Here is a 13,760-nt window from a genome sequence, read left to right on the forward strand (position 1 = left end):
TACAGCCTGCTTGTGTATGGATGTATTTTCTATGTGTGGACATACTGTACATCAACCTACTTCCTGTTTTGGTGGCCATTTTGTTTGTTTATAAACAAACTTTTTAAAACTGTTTTTAACCACTTTTAATGCGGCGGGGAGCGGCGAAATTGTGACAGAGGGTAATAGGAGATGTCCCCTAACGCACTGGTATGTTTACTTTTGTGCGATTTTAACAATACAGATTCTCTTTAAGGAGATCATTCGGAATAAGAGGAAAAAACAATTTTTCAAAAAGACCTTATAGTTTTTGAGAAAATAGAGTTTAGAAGGAAAAAAATATACTTTTAAATGCGGTAAATGTCACTTTTAGTAGCAAACCTAACGGTAGTGTAATTTTACATGCATCAAACGAAAGCGCAATAAATTTCCTGACGGGGTTTCCAGGGGGTCTATACGCAGCCGCAGCGCTTTGGCCAGGGATCGCTATACAGCCGCAATATGGCTGTATGAAGATCCCTGGCATTTTTTCCTATTTTCCCATTTTTTTTGTTTTTATGTTTAGAGTGTGGGAATTTTTTTTTTTTTTTAATTATGTGGGTCCCCCCTCCTGAAACTTTTTAACCCCTTGTCCCCCATGCAGGCTGGGATAGCCGGAATGTGGAGCCTCGACCGATTGGGACTTCACACCCTGACTATACCAGCTGCAAAAAAGGTCCCCTAATGCCGATTTTTGTTCCGGGGTATATGTTGGGGGGCCCCCCAGGTTTATTTTGCCCTGGGGCCCCATTGTTGCTTAAACCGGCCCTGTACTGCAGTACAAGCTATGGCTTATATTAGGAGGCCACCTGCTCATCCTCTGCATCCATGAGGTAAAACAGGCTGACTTGTCACCTTGTATTTTGGACCCAGTACCTCTACCTGCTATTTGTATGGAATTCCATAGCAACATATGGGTTAACCCATTAACGTGAGTGGCACTAATAAGGTTAATGTCCAGTGCTCCCCCTGCTCTAGTAATGGTAAAATTGCCATGTGCTCCTTCTTTAGTGTATCATGCACTATATGTGGCTAAATCTTCTCCTTAACATATCCTGTTTGTCAGTTAAGTAATAGGGCACAGATATAGCAAGACTTTTAATGGTCTGAAAGCAAATCTACAAATGATTCTGTTGTTCTGGGTGTTAGTTTCATTAGATTATCTCCAGAGCAGGATTTCTGGAAAGGCCACAAAGGCCCAGGTCTTGGGCTACTATTGGCCAAGGTGGGGGACAGACTTGGGATTGCTGCATGAAAGATGGGTTGCTGCGTATCTGTAGTCCTCCCCACTTCAGAACATAACTGTAACGGTTGGGTGTAGCAACTCAGATGTCTGATTATTTGGTGATCTGCAGAATCACCAATAATACTGGTATAGCTACACAAAGAGCTGAGTGTGTAGTGTTTGGTGCAACCGTAACTTTAATAGTTTTATGAGACCTCACCAGAGGGGCTGGTGAGGTACTATCGGTACACTGACCGTGTAATAGGGTTCAAGCTCCAGCAAGCTGGAGATACAATACTGAAGAGACCGAATCTCCCGAGGATCGGGTGAATCAGAGAGTACTGCAGCCGAGTGATCACCCGAGGAGCGGGTGACTCAGACTGTACTGCAGCCTAGGAGCAGGAGATACAAACAGTACTGCACTAATGATCGCCTGAGAAGCAGGTGATTCAGACTGTACTGCAGTCTAGGAGCAGAAAACACAAACAGTACTATACTAAAGAATAACTTCACCAGAGGAGCTGGTGAAGCTAGTACCTCACCAGTGGCGAGGGCCCACTGGTGAGTAGAATGGTCTGACAGGCAAGGTTTGGCAACAGAGAGGTAGGTATCGGTACAGAATCGTAAGGCAGGAGAGTAATCGGTAATCAGGCAGAGGTTCAGCAACCGAGAGGTAAGTATCGGTACAGAATCGTGAGGCAGGAGAGGAGTCGGTAATCAGGCAGAGGTTCAGCAACTTTAAGGCCGATAGGCAGAAGTACAGAATCAGAAAGCGAGATCAGAGTCAGAGTTTAGCCAAGAGTCATACACAGGTAATCAGTACAATATAACAATATCCTAGTCTAGGTGTGTGTTAAGCTTGGAGGTGTAATCTCCACAGTCAGCATGCAACACATAAGCTGACGTGAAGGAGGTACACACACCAGCACAAGGAATCAGGATATCCCCAGTTTAGTGGAGGAGAGGACTGACTCCAATAGGAGATTGTGGTGCACAGAGCCGGTGCAGATCCGAACAGCCACAAACAACACTTTCGTAATAACGTCTCAGCGCAAAGTAGCGCTGTGCACATAAACCAGGACTGAGGAGATCCGGACAGGTAGACAGAATGAACGCTTGCTTAACTAGCCACTACTTAGTGACAGCAAGCGTCCACAATAAAACAGACTGGAATGAGGTAGCCAATGCGTTTGCAGCGATGGCGTGCCTCACCAAGACAGGACAGGATAGTCAGGAAATAGCAGGATCAAGATAGATGAACGTAACACAGATAAATATACAATAAGTATGATTTCCTAGCGTATTACAATTACAGCTATCAATGAAACTATTTGCAACGTCTGACTAACATATGTATATATCGGCAATGAACGGATATATGACATAAGCAGGAACACTGACTTAGGACTGGAACGATACAGGGAACAGGACTCAGAAGGATTCGCTATCTCTTTTCGCAGAGATGAACGCAATCCACAAACGGTAACAGGACAGGATTCACAAGGATTCGTTATCTCCTCGCGGAGATGAACGCAATCCACAAACAGGACCAGGAACAGGATAACTAGCTCAGCACGGATGATCACGATACGCGCAACCACCAAAACGTGCTGGAACTGACTAACTGAACACAGGATATAAACAGTTCGTGTACGTATATATCAGCGTCACTGATGTATCAACGTAACACGAATACAAGGAAAATAATAAACGTGCAAGTATGCGTATATATTGGCGATGAACCAATATATGACACAAGACAAGCAAAGTAACAACTTCTAGAAACAAGAGCAGAACTAGGAGGACTCGCTGACCCCTTCGCAGGAGTCAGCGCAGTCCACACGGACTAGGAACGAGGTGGGGCACGAGCAGAGTAACAGACAGAATCTGAGACTATGGTAGCCCATGAGGCATTGCAGGAAGCAGTTCTTTATACTGAGGTCATTCAATGGGAGCAGACCTGCAGATTCCCACACAAGTGAATGGTAATTAATCACAGGCTGATAGCAGGAAAAGGCAGACAATGATATGCAGCCTGCAGGAAAGGGATTGCCCCTCCATTGCAGCAGACAATGTTTGTTTACACAAAAGCATATTAAACTGTCATTAACTTCAGAGCGACTGCAGATGGAATCAGCAACTAGTTTAAGTGCAAACCAAACTATGCAAGCAAATGCATGTAATGACATTAGAACTGCTTGGTTTGCAATACCACTGCAGTCAGCAGTAAACGCTGCAGAAGCGATCATAACAGTGTGAAGTCCATGATATCAACACCTGGGATCTAGTCTAAGGTCTGAGCGCTAACACGCGAGGTATTCACGACAACAGACAACCTCTGAATGAAGCCCGGAGGTTTAAGAAGCAGAGGAGACCTCACTGGCACGCCCCCCTGCGCACAGCCAATCCTGGGCGCCGTGGGTCTCCTCTGCGATCAGCTGACCAGCAGGTCAGCTGACCGGCTTCCTCCCAGCATAAAGGTCCCGTCTGTGCGCGTGCCCGCGCGAGACGGTGACCCCCCTACACAATTTACGTTCCGTCCTCGGCGTCCTAGACGCCGGGAGGATGGATTGTGGCGTGGAGGCAGCTGCGGCGGCGCTGTTTGCCGCAGCTGCCCCATTCATGACAATAACACAAAATAAGATTTAGATAATAATATATAATAATTTAGATATTTAAAGGAATACTATCAATACCCAAGTGTTCTAAAATGGCATGTACAAATAATGTCTAAGTAGCTGTGTAAACATTTTCCTACTTTTCATGTTAAATATCAGAGGCAAAAGCTTTAATTTATTGAGTGTAAGATTTAGCTATATTGAGACAAATCAATTGCAGAAGGGATGTCTGCTTCAATGCACAGCCAGTGTTGCATATCAGACTACGGAGTATTTTTCTCTGAAAGCAAAAACAGTATTAAAAGCTGTGACAATTACAAATGTTCATAACAAGTTTCCTCTGCTCTCTTCAAACACTACTGTCAGAAACACAGGACACAGAAGCTGCAGAGCTGTTGGGAGCTTTCTCTCTGTCACACACAGAGTTACACACAGGGTTAACTGATCAAGTGTGAGGGGAATTTCCCCTCTCCTCATGGCTCAGTCAGCCGTCAGTTTTGGCGTCAGTAAAGAGTGAAAGTATTTTGCTAACAGTAAACAAAGAAGTTGCTACTAAAATGTATACACCAGTACTTAGCAGCACTTCCCAAACAATTCCCATCTCAATTGAAAAAAATATGTGAATCGATAGTGTTCCTTTAAGCTGCTCTGCTTTTAAAGGGGTTCTGTGACGGTATCTAAAAACAAAACGTGTCACTTACCTGGGGCTTCTAACGCCCCCCTGCAGATATCCTGTCCCGCACAGTCACTGAAGAATCCTTCGTTCCCTTCCGCGGGTCACCGTCCAATTATTCGCTAACTAGACAAATGTGACTGCGGCTGTGCGGCCCTGGCCTCGCGCATCTTCGCTCCTGCTCGCATCTCCGGGAACTTACTGCGCAGGCACAGTACAAAGTTTTCTCGCACTGCGCCTGCACACTAAGCTCCTGGAGACGCGAGCAGGAGCGAGCCCACGGCCGCGTAGCCGCAGTGACATTCGTTTAGTTAGATGAATAATTGGATGGTGATCCGCGACGGGGAACAAAGGATTCTTCAGTGATAGCGCGGGACAGGATATCTGCAGCTGGCCGTTCGAAGCCCCAGGTAAGTGACACGTTTTGTTTTTAGATACCATCACAGAACCCCTTTAAAAGCTATTGAAAGTCTATTTGGATCAGTGTTTTTTTATTAATTGCATTGTATGTAATTTACATTTACTGATTCTAGTGTTTCATTTACAGCTTAAGAACAGGACTGATGAGCGTTTTTCCAGCCTTGATTACCTCCGGGGTTATCTTAGGAAAAGTAAATCCAGTGCAATTGATTATCATGACAATCATTGAATTACCTATATTCGCCGCAAACAGATACATCATGACAACCTATCTGATGGTAAGAAAAAACTATTGCGTTTCTGCAGGCTTGCATATAACTGTTCACAAGAGACAGTGTTTGGATGTATCCTGTTCCTTTGCACTTTTTTATTTGCAAGAAATGAAAAACAATGATTTGGAGGCAGAGCCAGCAAGGTCCTCCAGCACCCAAGGCCGAGACACCAACGTGCGCCCCTCTATCCCTCCCACCTCAGCCGTCACACACTGATTGCTATTAGGCTTAGAGGCGCTCCATGGGGCCCCAACACCTTAATCTCTAGTTATCTGGCTTGCAGTCACTGCCATGTACCCCCTTTTCTTATTTCTCTCTGCTTCAATCATAATAGGGGAATGATACCTGTTTTAAGGTAAACTGGCCAGAAAAATGAGAGAAACACAGGACTTGCTAGTACTGTTATTATTGATATTACTTTTTAAATAAATTTGCCAGATCTCTGAAAGTCCTGCTTTTCCTGTGGCTTCACTGTTTACACAGTCACTGCTGAATGGGACTCCAGAGTCGATTTAGTCCGTGCTGTTAATCGATGATGACTTGCTAAATAGAGAAGCAGTAAGATGAGCATGCCAGAAGCTATTTTGCCTTCATTTTATTTGCTTATTAGTTTTGAGGTAAATGAGTTGCCATCAGCGAAAGCCAGCATTTTAGGTTGCTAGCTAGCAGAAGTTCACTTTTTGATTGTAACAGAAAAGGGTGTTGTGGTACATATGAGCCTCACTGGGGTTGGCACTGTGCCTTCAGTCTCATTCTGTGTACCTACAATCTTACACATGATCATTTACCACCATTTTCCCCAGCTGCTACTGTGGCCCGTATATCTGGGCATCCCCATCGTTGATTGCATTTCCCTCTACCGGTTGCCCAGGTACCAAAGATGGAATAGCATTTTCAGTGATTCGGTAGCGGGTTGAGGGAGGGAGGGAACAGGACCTGCTGTATTACACAGAGCAGTATATGTTGGTGAGTGACAAAGACAGAGCATCACAGTAGGAATCATATAAGTCACAGAGACACCCAGTCTCTGTCAGAAGTCACAGGTTGTTCCTAGTCTCTTCTTAGAGTCACAGGGCCTGATTTATCAGTAGTGTTGGAGAGAAAAATCTTAGGTGGTTTCTAGAAATCATGTAGAATTGTCTAGACTTTTTAAGAATATACAGCTTCCTTCTCAAACTGTTCTAAAACAGGAAGAGTGTAACGAATGGGGAATTCTCTCCTTGGTCAGCGCACAAGATGTGCGCTGACACTGCGGAAATCCTCCACAAGCGTTTGAATAACAGAACCCAGCTTTGGTGCAATGCACCTGTAGAGGGGATTCCCACCGGCAGATGGAGCTGTGGAGTGCAGAGGAATGAACCCTCTGCACTGCCACAGATGCCAGATAGGAATTGTACGAGGGGAAGCAATACAGGGCAAGATAGCCCCTAGTGAGAGAGAGTGTGCACAGAGACAGAATGTATGTATGTCCACCAATCTAGTCGCCACCTGGTGACGGTGAACACACAACAGCGAAGACCAAGTGGGAAAGCAATCGCAAGAATGGCGATTGCTAATAGCGACACAAGACTGAGTAAAGAAAGAGCATAGGTGTAGTAAGAAAGTCACAGCAAAGAATAATGAACAGAACGCCAAGGAAAATAACAAACGCGCTAGCTAAACGCGGTCGCCGCACGAGAAGCGCAACAGCGACAAAACACGTTAATGGCGCGGTCTCCTCACGAGTAGCGCAACAGACAAAACGCGCCAACTCTGACTAACAATGAACCCAGAAACACAAACAAACAAATAACAGAAAAGCTTGCTAATCGGTTGCCTAACCTCAGGCAACAGCAAGCGTTTGCTCCGGACAAACAGACAACAGGAACAAGCCAGAAAGGATCCACTGCTCTTCTGTGCGATCCGCACAACAAGACAGACAGAAGGAGTAACCAGCAGCAACCACAGCCGAGGTCAAACTCCAAGATAGAACACAGAGAGATCCACCGCCTCTAACGCTAGGGCGAATGCGATCCAAACAGACAGAGTGATTTCCTGTCAGCCGCCGCTGGCGACAGAACAGTCGCAACAGAAAGACAGAACAAGGCAATACAGATAATACGACCTCACTAAGCTAGAAGGAATGCAAGTGCACTCCCAAGGAACTACTCTAAGATAGCAATATTAGCAAACAATAAGCAGAGGGCTGAGACTCCAGGTAAGTTAGCAGGAACAAACCTTCATGACCGGCAGGGAATTCTGGGAGAAAATGGTATTTATACTGCAAGCCATCAAAGGAAGCAGCTAAGCAATTTGCATGACAAGTGGATGCAAATTCCTCACCAGAACAGCAACTCTGAAACTTGCAGAGTGAAGACAGGTCTCTTTTCCAGGGACCTGCAGCACTCAGACCTAAAAAATGGTCAAAAAGCTGTCTGCCTGTGCAGACAGCAGAGCAGATCATTACAAAGAGATAAGAAGGATTCTATGAATTGGTGCAGTCTGTGAGAGACTCCTCTGAGTGAGGTAAAATGCACTGTAACAGCTTTAACCACTTCCCGACCGCCGTATTGACAAATGGCGGCCGGGAAGTGGACCCCGCAAGGACCGCCGTATTGACAAATGGCGGCGGTCCTTGTAGGGGCATGGGCGGAGCGATCGCGTCATCCGTGACGCGATCCTCCGCCGGGAGTCGGAAGCCCGGCATTTTGCCTCTACTCGCCGGCCACTTAGCAGAGCCGGCGAGCGGAGGAATCTCCGGGATCCGCCAATCAGAGAGTATAAGGCACTTTGTTAGGTAAACAAAGTGCCTTATACGTGCTTCCTCCTCGCCTCGTGGTCTCATTGTTCCAGAGACCACCAGCGAGGAGGAAGCACTTTGTGAGTATCCACAGCACACTGCCTTTTTTTGCCCAGAGTCCCCGATCTCCCACCCCATCCTTCATACCCCCCCTGATCACCCCAGCAGACCCCTGCCCAGCACCCTTGTAAACCCCCCCCCCCCCACCTGCCACTAACTAGCGACGCTGACCCTTAGTTTAGGTCCCTAACTGCCTCCTAGTCACCCCTGACCCCCCCCTACCTTTAGATCACCCCCAGACCCCATCCCAGACTACCCCCCTGTACACTGTATACATCTGTATACAGCTACCTTACCCCCTGATCCCCCTCTGATCCCCCTCTGATCACCTGTCTATCACCTGTCCATCACCCCTTAGCACCCCCACCCATCAGAGCAGACCCTAACTGCCCCGCGGGGGTAACCGATCACCAGCCCAGGCCCTCGATTGCCCTCATACCCCCCTCCTGATTACATCCCCTGCTCTTTGTTTACATCTGTCCTCCCCAGCAATCACTAACTGATGTGTCTGCCTCTCATCAGATCAGGACTCAGTCTGCCCCGTGCGGGCTCCTGATCAACCCCCCACCCCCTCAAATCGCCCTCAAACCCCCCCCCCCCCAATCTTCGTCCAAGTGCATTGTATTTGACTGTGCTGTGATTGTATTGATTGTGCTGCGCTTGTATTCGATTGTGCTGCGATTGTATTTGATTGTCCCGTGATCTGCTTCGATTGTCCCGTGATTGTTTGATTGCCTCTGAGGCCCCACTTCCCACCAACCCCCACCCCACCACCACCCCCACCCCCCATCACCTTCCGAGTGCATCAGATTTGATTGTGCTGCGCTTGTATTCGATTGTGCTGCGATTGTATTTGATTGTCCCGTGATCGGCTTCGATTGTCCCTTGATTGTTTGATTGCCTCTGAGACCCCACTTCCCACCAACCCCCACCCCACCCCCACCCCCACCCCCCATCACCTTCCGAGTGCATCAGATTTGATTGTGCTGCGCTTGTATTCGATTGTGCTGCGATTGTATTTGATTGTCCCGTGATCGGCTTCGATTGTCCCGTGATTGTTTGATTGCCCAACCCAACCCCACCCTCCCCCCCACCACCTCCAACCACCACCTTCCGAGTGCATCAGATTTGCTTGTGCTGTGATTGGAGTCGATTGTGCTGTAATTGTATTTGATTGTCCCGTGATTGTTTGATTGCCTCTGAGATTCCATTTTCCACCAACCCCAATACCTCTCAAATACTCCCTTTTTGCTAAGTAGGTGCTCTTTTTTTCTGGGTAGTCTCGGAGGAAAACCCCATAAATTTAGCAATCCACAATGGCAAGAAGGGGGCTTTCCGATGAGGAGGTATACAGGTACATGGACCAGTCGGATGAGTTCTTTTGGGAAGAATCATCCGTCGAATCATCCGGGTCCGAATTTGAACCTGTGGAAAGCAGTGGTTCCCTGACCGAAAGTGATGACGAGGCTTTGGTCCCGGCTAGAGCCAGGCGTACCAGACCCCACGTCGTTAGACCGCAGGTGGCGCAGGATCCGCCTCAAGGGCAGCAGGGTGGTGCTAGCGCTGATGATAGTTTTCTTGGTGAGGCAGGCACCAGCAGCACAGCATCTCCTGGACTTGGTACCAGTACTTCTGTAGACCCTGGCGAAGTGGTGAGCGCCAGCATGGAAGTTGAAACTGGTACGGTGGCAAGTGCAGTAGTACCCCCGTCGCAGCCACCAAGAAGAAGACGGGCCCATAGTACCCATAGACTCCCAGAGGTGCTGGCACATCCAGATTGGCAATCCCCTGATTCCGCCGCACCCGTAGTGCCCCCTCTCACCGCCCAGAATGGAGTCCAGGTGGCGACAGCTCATCTAGGAACGGCCCTAGACTTTTTGCAGCTGTTCATCACCCAGGTTCTTTTGGACTTAATTGTGGTTGAGACCAACCGTAAAGCCACACAAATCATCACCGAGCACCCAGAGAGCATGTATGCCCAGCCTTTCGGGTGGAAACTAGTCCAAGTTTCCGACATTAAAATCTTTTTCTTCTTCACTTGGGACTAATGAAACAGAATGTATTGCGGTCGTATTGGTCTACGAACCCAGTACATCATGTTCCCTTCTACCCTGCTGCCATGTCCAGGACACGATTTGAGTCCATCCTGCGCTTCCTGCACTTCAACGACGACGAAACCTGTCATGAAAAGGGCCACCCTGCTTATGACCGGCTCCACAAAATTCGGCCCCTCATAGACCACCTGTCATCAACATTTGCAGATGCTTATATCCCTGAACAGAACATCTGCGTAGAGGAGTCCCTCTTACACTTTACCGGGCACCTTGGCATCAAACAGTACATCCCAAGCAAGCGCGCCCGGTATGGGGTGAAACTGTATAAGCTCTGTGAAAGGGCCACAGGCTATACATGTCGTTTTAGGGTCTATGAGGGAAAAGACTCAAAATTGGAGCCGGTCGGATGCCCTGACTACCTGGGGAGCAGTGGAAAGGTTGTGTGGGACTTGGTGTCACCCTTGTTCCAGAAGGGGTACCATCTTTTTGTGGACAATTATTACACAAGTGTGGCCCTCTTTCAGCACTTAAAGTTAGAAGGAATCCGATGCTGTGGCACTGCACGGCCTAGTCGCCAGGGCTTCCCCCAAGGGCTCGTTACCACCAGACTTGAACGGGGGCAGAGGGCCGCCTTGCATACTGAAGACCTGCTCGCGGTGAAATGGAGGGACAAGAGGGACGTTTACTTTCTGTCCACCATTCACACACACACGACAGTCCAAATTCAACGGGCAACTAAGGTCATTAAAAACGCCCCTTGTCGTCCACGAATATAATGTCAACATAGGAGGGGTGGACTTCAATGACCAGAGGTTAGCGCCCTATTTAATTACCTGGAAAACAAGACGCTGGTATAAGAAAGTGTCTTTTTATCTGATTCAATTTGCAGTTTACAACAGCTTTGTTCTCTACAGTAAGGCTGGGAGAACTGGATCTTTCCTTCAATTTCAGGAACAGATTATTCTGGACATCCTGTATCCAGGAGGTACCAGGCCCCCCCCCCCCCCCCCCCCCCCGATGCAACTAGCCGACTGCATTGAAGGCATTACGCCTATCAGATTCCGTGTGCCCCAGGTCAACGCATCCGAAGAAAACGTTGTCGTGTCTGCAGCAGTGCTAGAAGAAGGAATGACACCAGTTTTTATTGTCCCAAATGTCCTGACCAGCCTGGCCTATGCGTAGGGGAGTGCTTTGAGAGGTACCACGAGCAGGTACACTATTAGAACCTAGGGAACTCCAGACATAGGAGTAGGCACACACTCAGTGGTCTTTCGTACATTGTCCCAGGTGGAGGAGAGGTAAGCTTGAAAAACAAAAAAACAGGTAAGCATAAAAGTCGGAAGAAGGATCGGTTTCCATGCTTGATATTGCTGATCTGTCCTGGGTTGGCGATATAAGACGGCATGTTTGAATTTCCCTTGAGTGTGGACACCCCCGGTTTCTATGTGATTTACTTTGGGCCTATGATGATGCTTTAATGACGCACAGAGTCATCTCTATTGGCAGACATATTGCTGTATCCTACAGGCATAATGCTGTATACTAAAGTTCTGAGGCCCAGTCACATAAGTTGGTGGCTCACCCTGAGTGCAGGGTGGCACGGGGTGTCTCTCTCCTGAGGTTATCACTGCCATTGATGTGGAGGAAGATCTGCCATTGATGTGGAGCAAGGTATGTTTGCCGTTCATTTTTCCTTTCAGCCCAGAGTGCATTACTTGTATACCCAATATAAGGAGTATAGCAGAAACTCCTAATACTGGCCATACATGTAATGATTGCAGAGACCCTAAAATGCCAGGACAGACTCCACAAATGACCCCATTTTGGAAAGAGGACACCCTAAAGTATTATGTGAGGTGCACAGTGAGTTCATAAAAGATTTTAGTTTTTGTCACAAGTTAGCAGAATTTTTTTTAATTTTTATTTTTTAACAAAATGTAATTTTCTGTTTACTTGTGACAAAAAATAAAATTTTCAATGACCTCACCATTACCCTCATGGAATACCTTGTTGTGTATTCTTTCCAAAATGGGGTCATTTGTGGGGTTTGTTAACTGTCCTGGCAAGTGGGCGGGGTGCTAAATTTTGAGCACCCCTGTAAAACCTAAAGGTACTCATTGGACTCTGGGCCCCTTTGCGCAGTTAGGGTGCAAAGAAGTGCCGTACTCGGGAGAAGTAGTACAATGTGTTTTGGGGTGTATTTTTACACATACCCATGCTGGGTGGGAGAAATACCTCTGTAAATGACAATCTTTTGATTTTTTTACACACAATTGTCAATTTCCAGAGTTATTTCTCCCACCCAGCATGGGTATGTGTAAAAATACACCCCAAAACACATTATACTATTTCTCCCGAGTACGGCGATACCACATGTGTGGCACTTTTTTGCACCCTAACTGCGCTAAGGGGCCCAAAGTCCAATGAGTACCTTTAGGATTTCACAGGTCATTTTTGTTTCAAGACTACTCCTCACGGTTTAGGGCCCCTAAAATGCCAGGGCAGTATAGGAACCCCACAAATGACCCCATTTTAGAAAGAAGACACCCCAAGGTATTCCATTAGAGGTACGGTGAGTTCATAGAAGATTTTATTTTTTGTCACAAGTTAGCGGAAATTGATTTGTATTGCTTTTTTTTCACAAAGTGTCACTTTCCGCTAACTTGTGACAAAAAATAAAATCTTCTATGAACTCACCATACTCCTAATGGAATACCTTGGGGTGTCTTCTTTCTAGAATGGGGTCATTTGTGGGGTTCCTGTACTGCCCTGGCATTTTAGGGGCCCTAAACCGTGAGGAGTAGTCTTGAAACGAAATTTCTCAAAATGACCTGTGAAATCCTAAAGGTACTCATTGGACTTTGGGCCCCTTAGCGCAGTTAGGGTGCAAAAAAGTGCCACACATGTGGTATTGCCGTACTCGGGAGAAGTAGTATAATGTGTTTTGGGGTGTATTTTTACACATACCCATGCTGGGTGGCAGAAATATCTCTGTAAATGACAATCTTTTGATTTTTTTTACACACAATTGTCCATTTACAGAGTTATTTCTCCCACCCAGCATGGGTATGTGTAAAAATACACCCCAAAACACATTATACTACTTCTCCCGAGTACGGCGATACCACATGTGTGGCACTTTTTTGCACCCTAACTGCGCTAAGGGGCCCAAAGTCCAATGAGTACCTTTAGGATTTCACAGGTCATTTTGAGAAATTTGGTTTCAAGACTACTCCTCACGGTTTAGGGCCCCTAAAATGCCAGGACAGTATAGGAACCCCACAAATGACCCCATTTTAGAAAGAAGACGCCCCAAGGTTTTCCGTTAGTAGTACGGTGAGTTCATAGAAGATTTTATTTTTTGTCACAAGTTAGCGGAAATTGATTTTTATTGTTTTTTTTCACAAAGTGTTATTTTCCGCTAACTTGTGACAAAAAATAAAATCTTCTATGAACTCACCATACTCCTAATGGAATACCTTGGGGTGTCTTCTTTCTAAAATGGGGTCATTTGTGGGGTTCCTATACTGTCCTGGCATTTTAGGGGCCCTAAACCGTGAGGAGTAGTCTTGAAACGAAATTTCTCAAAATGACCTGTGAAATCCTAGTAGTAGTATAATGTGTTTTGGGGTGTATTTTTA

At 46.7% G+C, this 13,760-nt stretch overlaps 1 protein-coding gene across 5 annotated transcripts in view; it reads left to right on the top strand.

Annotated features, from left to right (window-relative positions):
• Nucleotides 1-13,760, top strand: part of LOC137544351 (RH-like protein) — a 107,756-nt gene that overhangs the window by 72,702 nt on the left and 21,294 nt on the right. For all 5 annotated transcript variants that reach the window (XM_068265417.1, XM_068265420.1, XM_068265418.1 and 2 more), the window contains one exon: nt 5,082-5,232. In XM_068265417.1, coding sequence (XP_068121518.1) covers nt 5,082-5,232 — 151 coding nt within the window. The remainder of the gene's footprint in view (nt 1-5,081; nt 5,233-13,760) is intronic.

The sequence above is a fragment of the Hyperolius riggenbachi genome, chromosome 2 (assembly GCF_040937935.1).
Source record: "Hyperolius riggenbachi isolate aHypRig1 chromosome 2, aHypRig1.pri, whole genome shotgun sequence".
NCBI lineage: Eukaryota > Metazoa > Chordata > Amphibia > Anura > Hyperoliidae > Hyperolius > Hyperolius riggenbachi.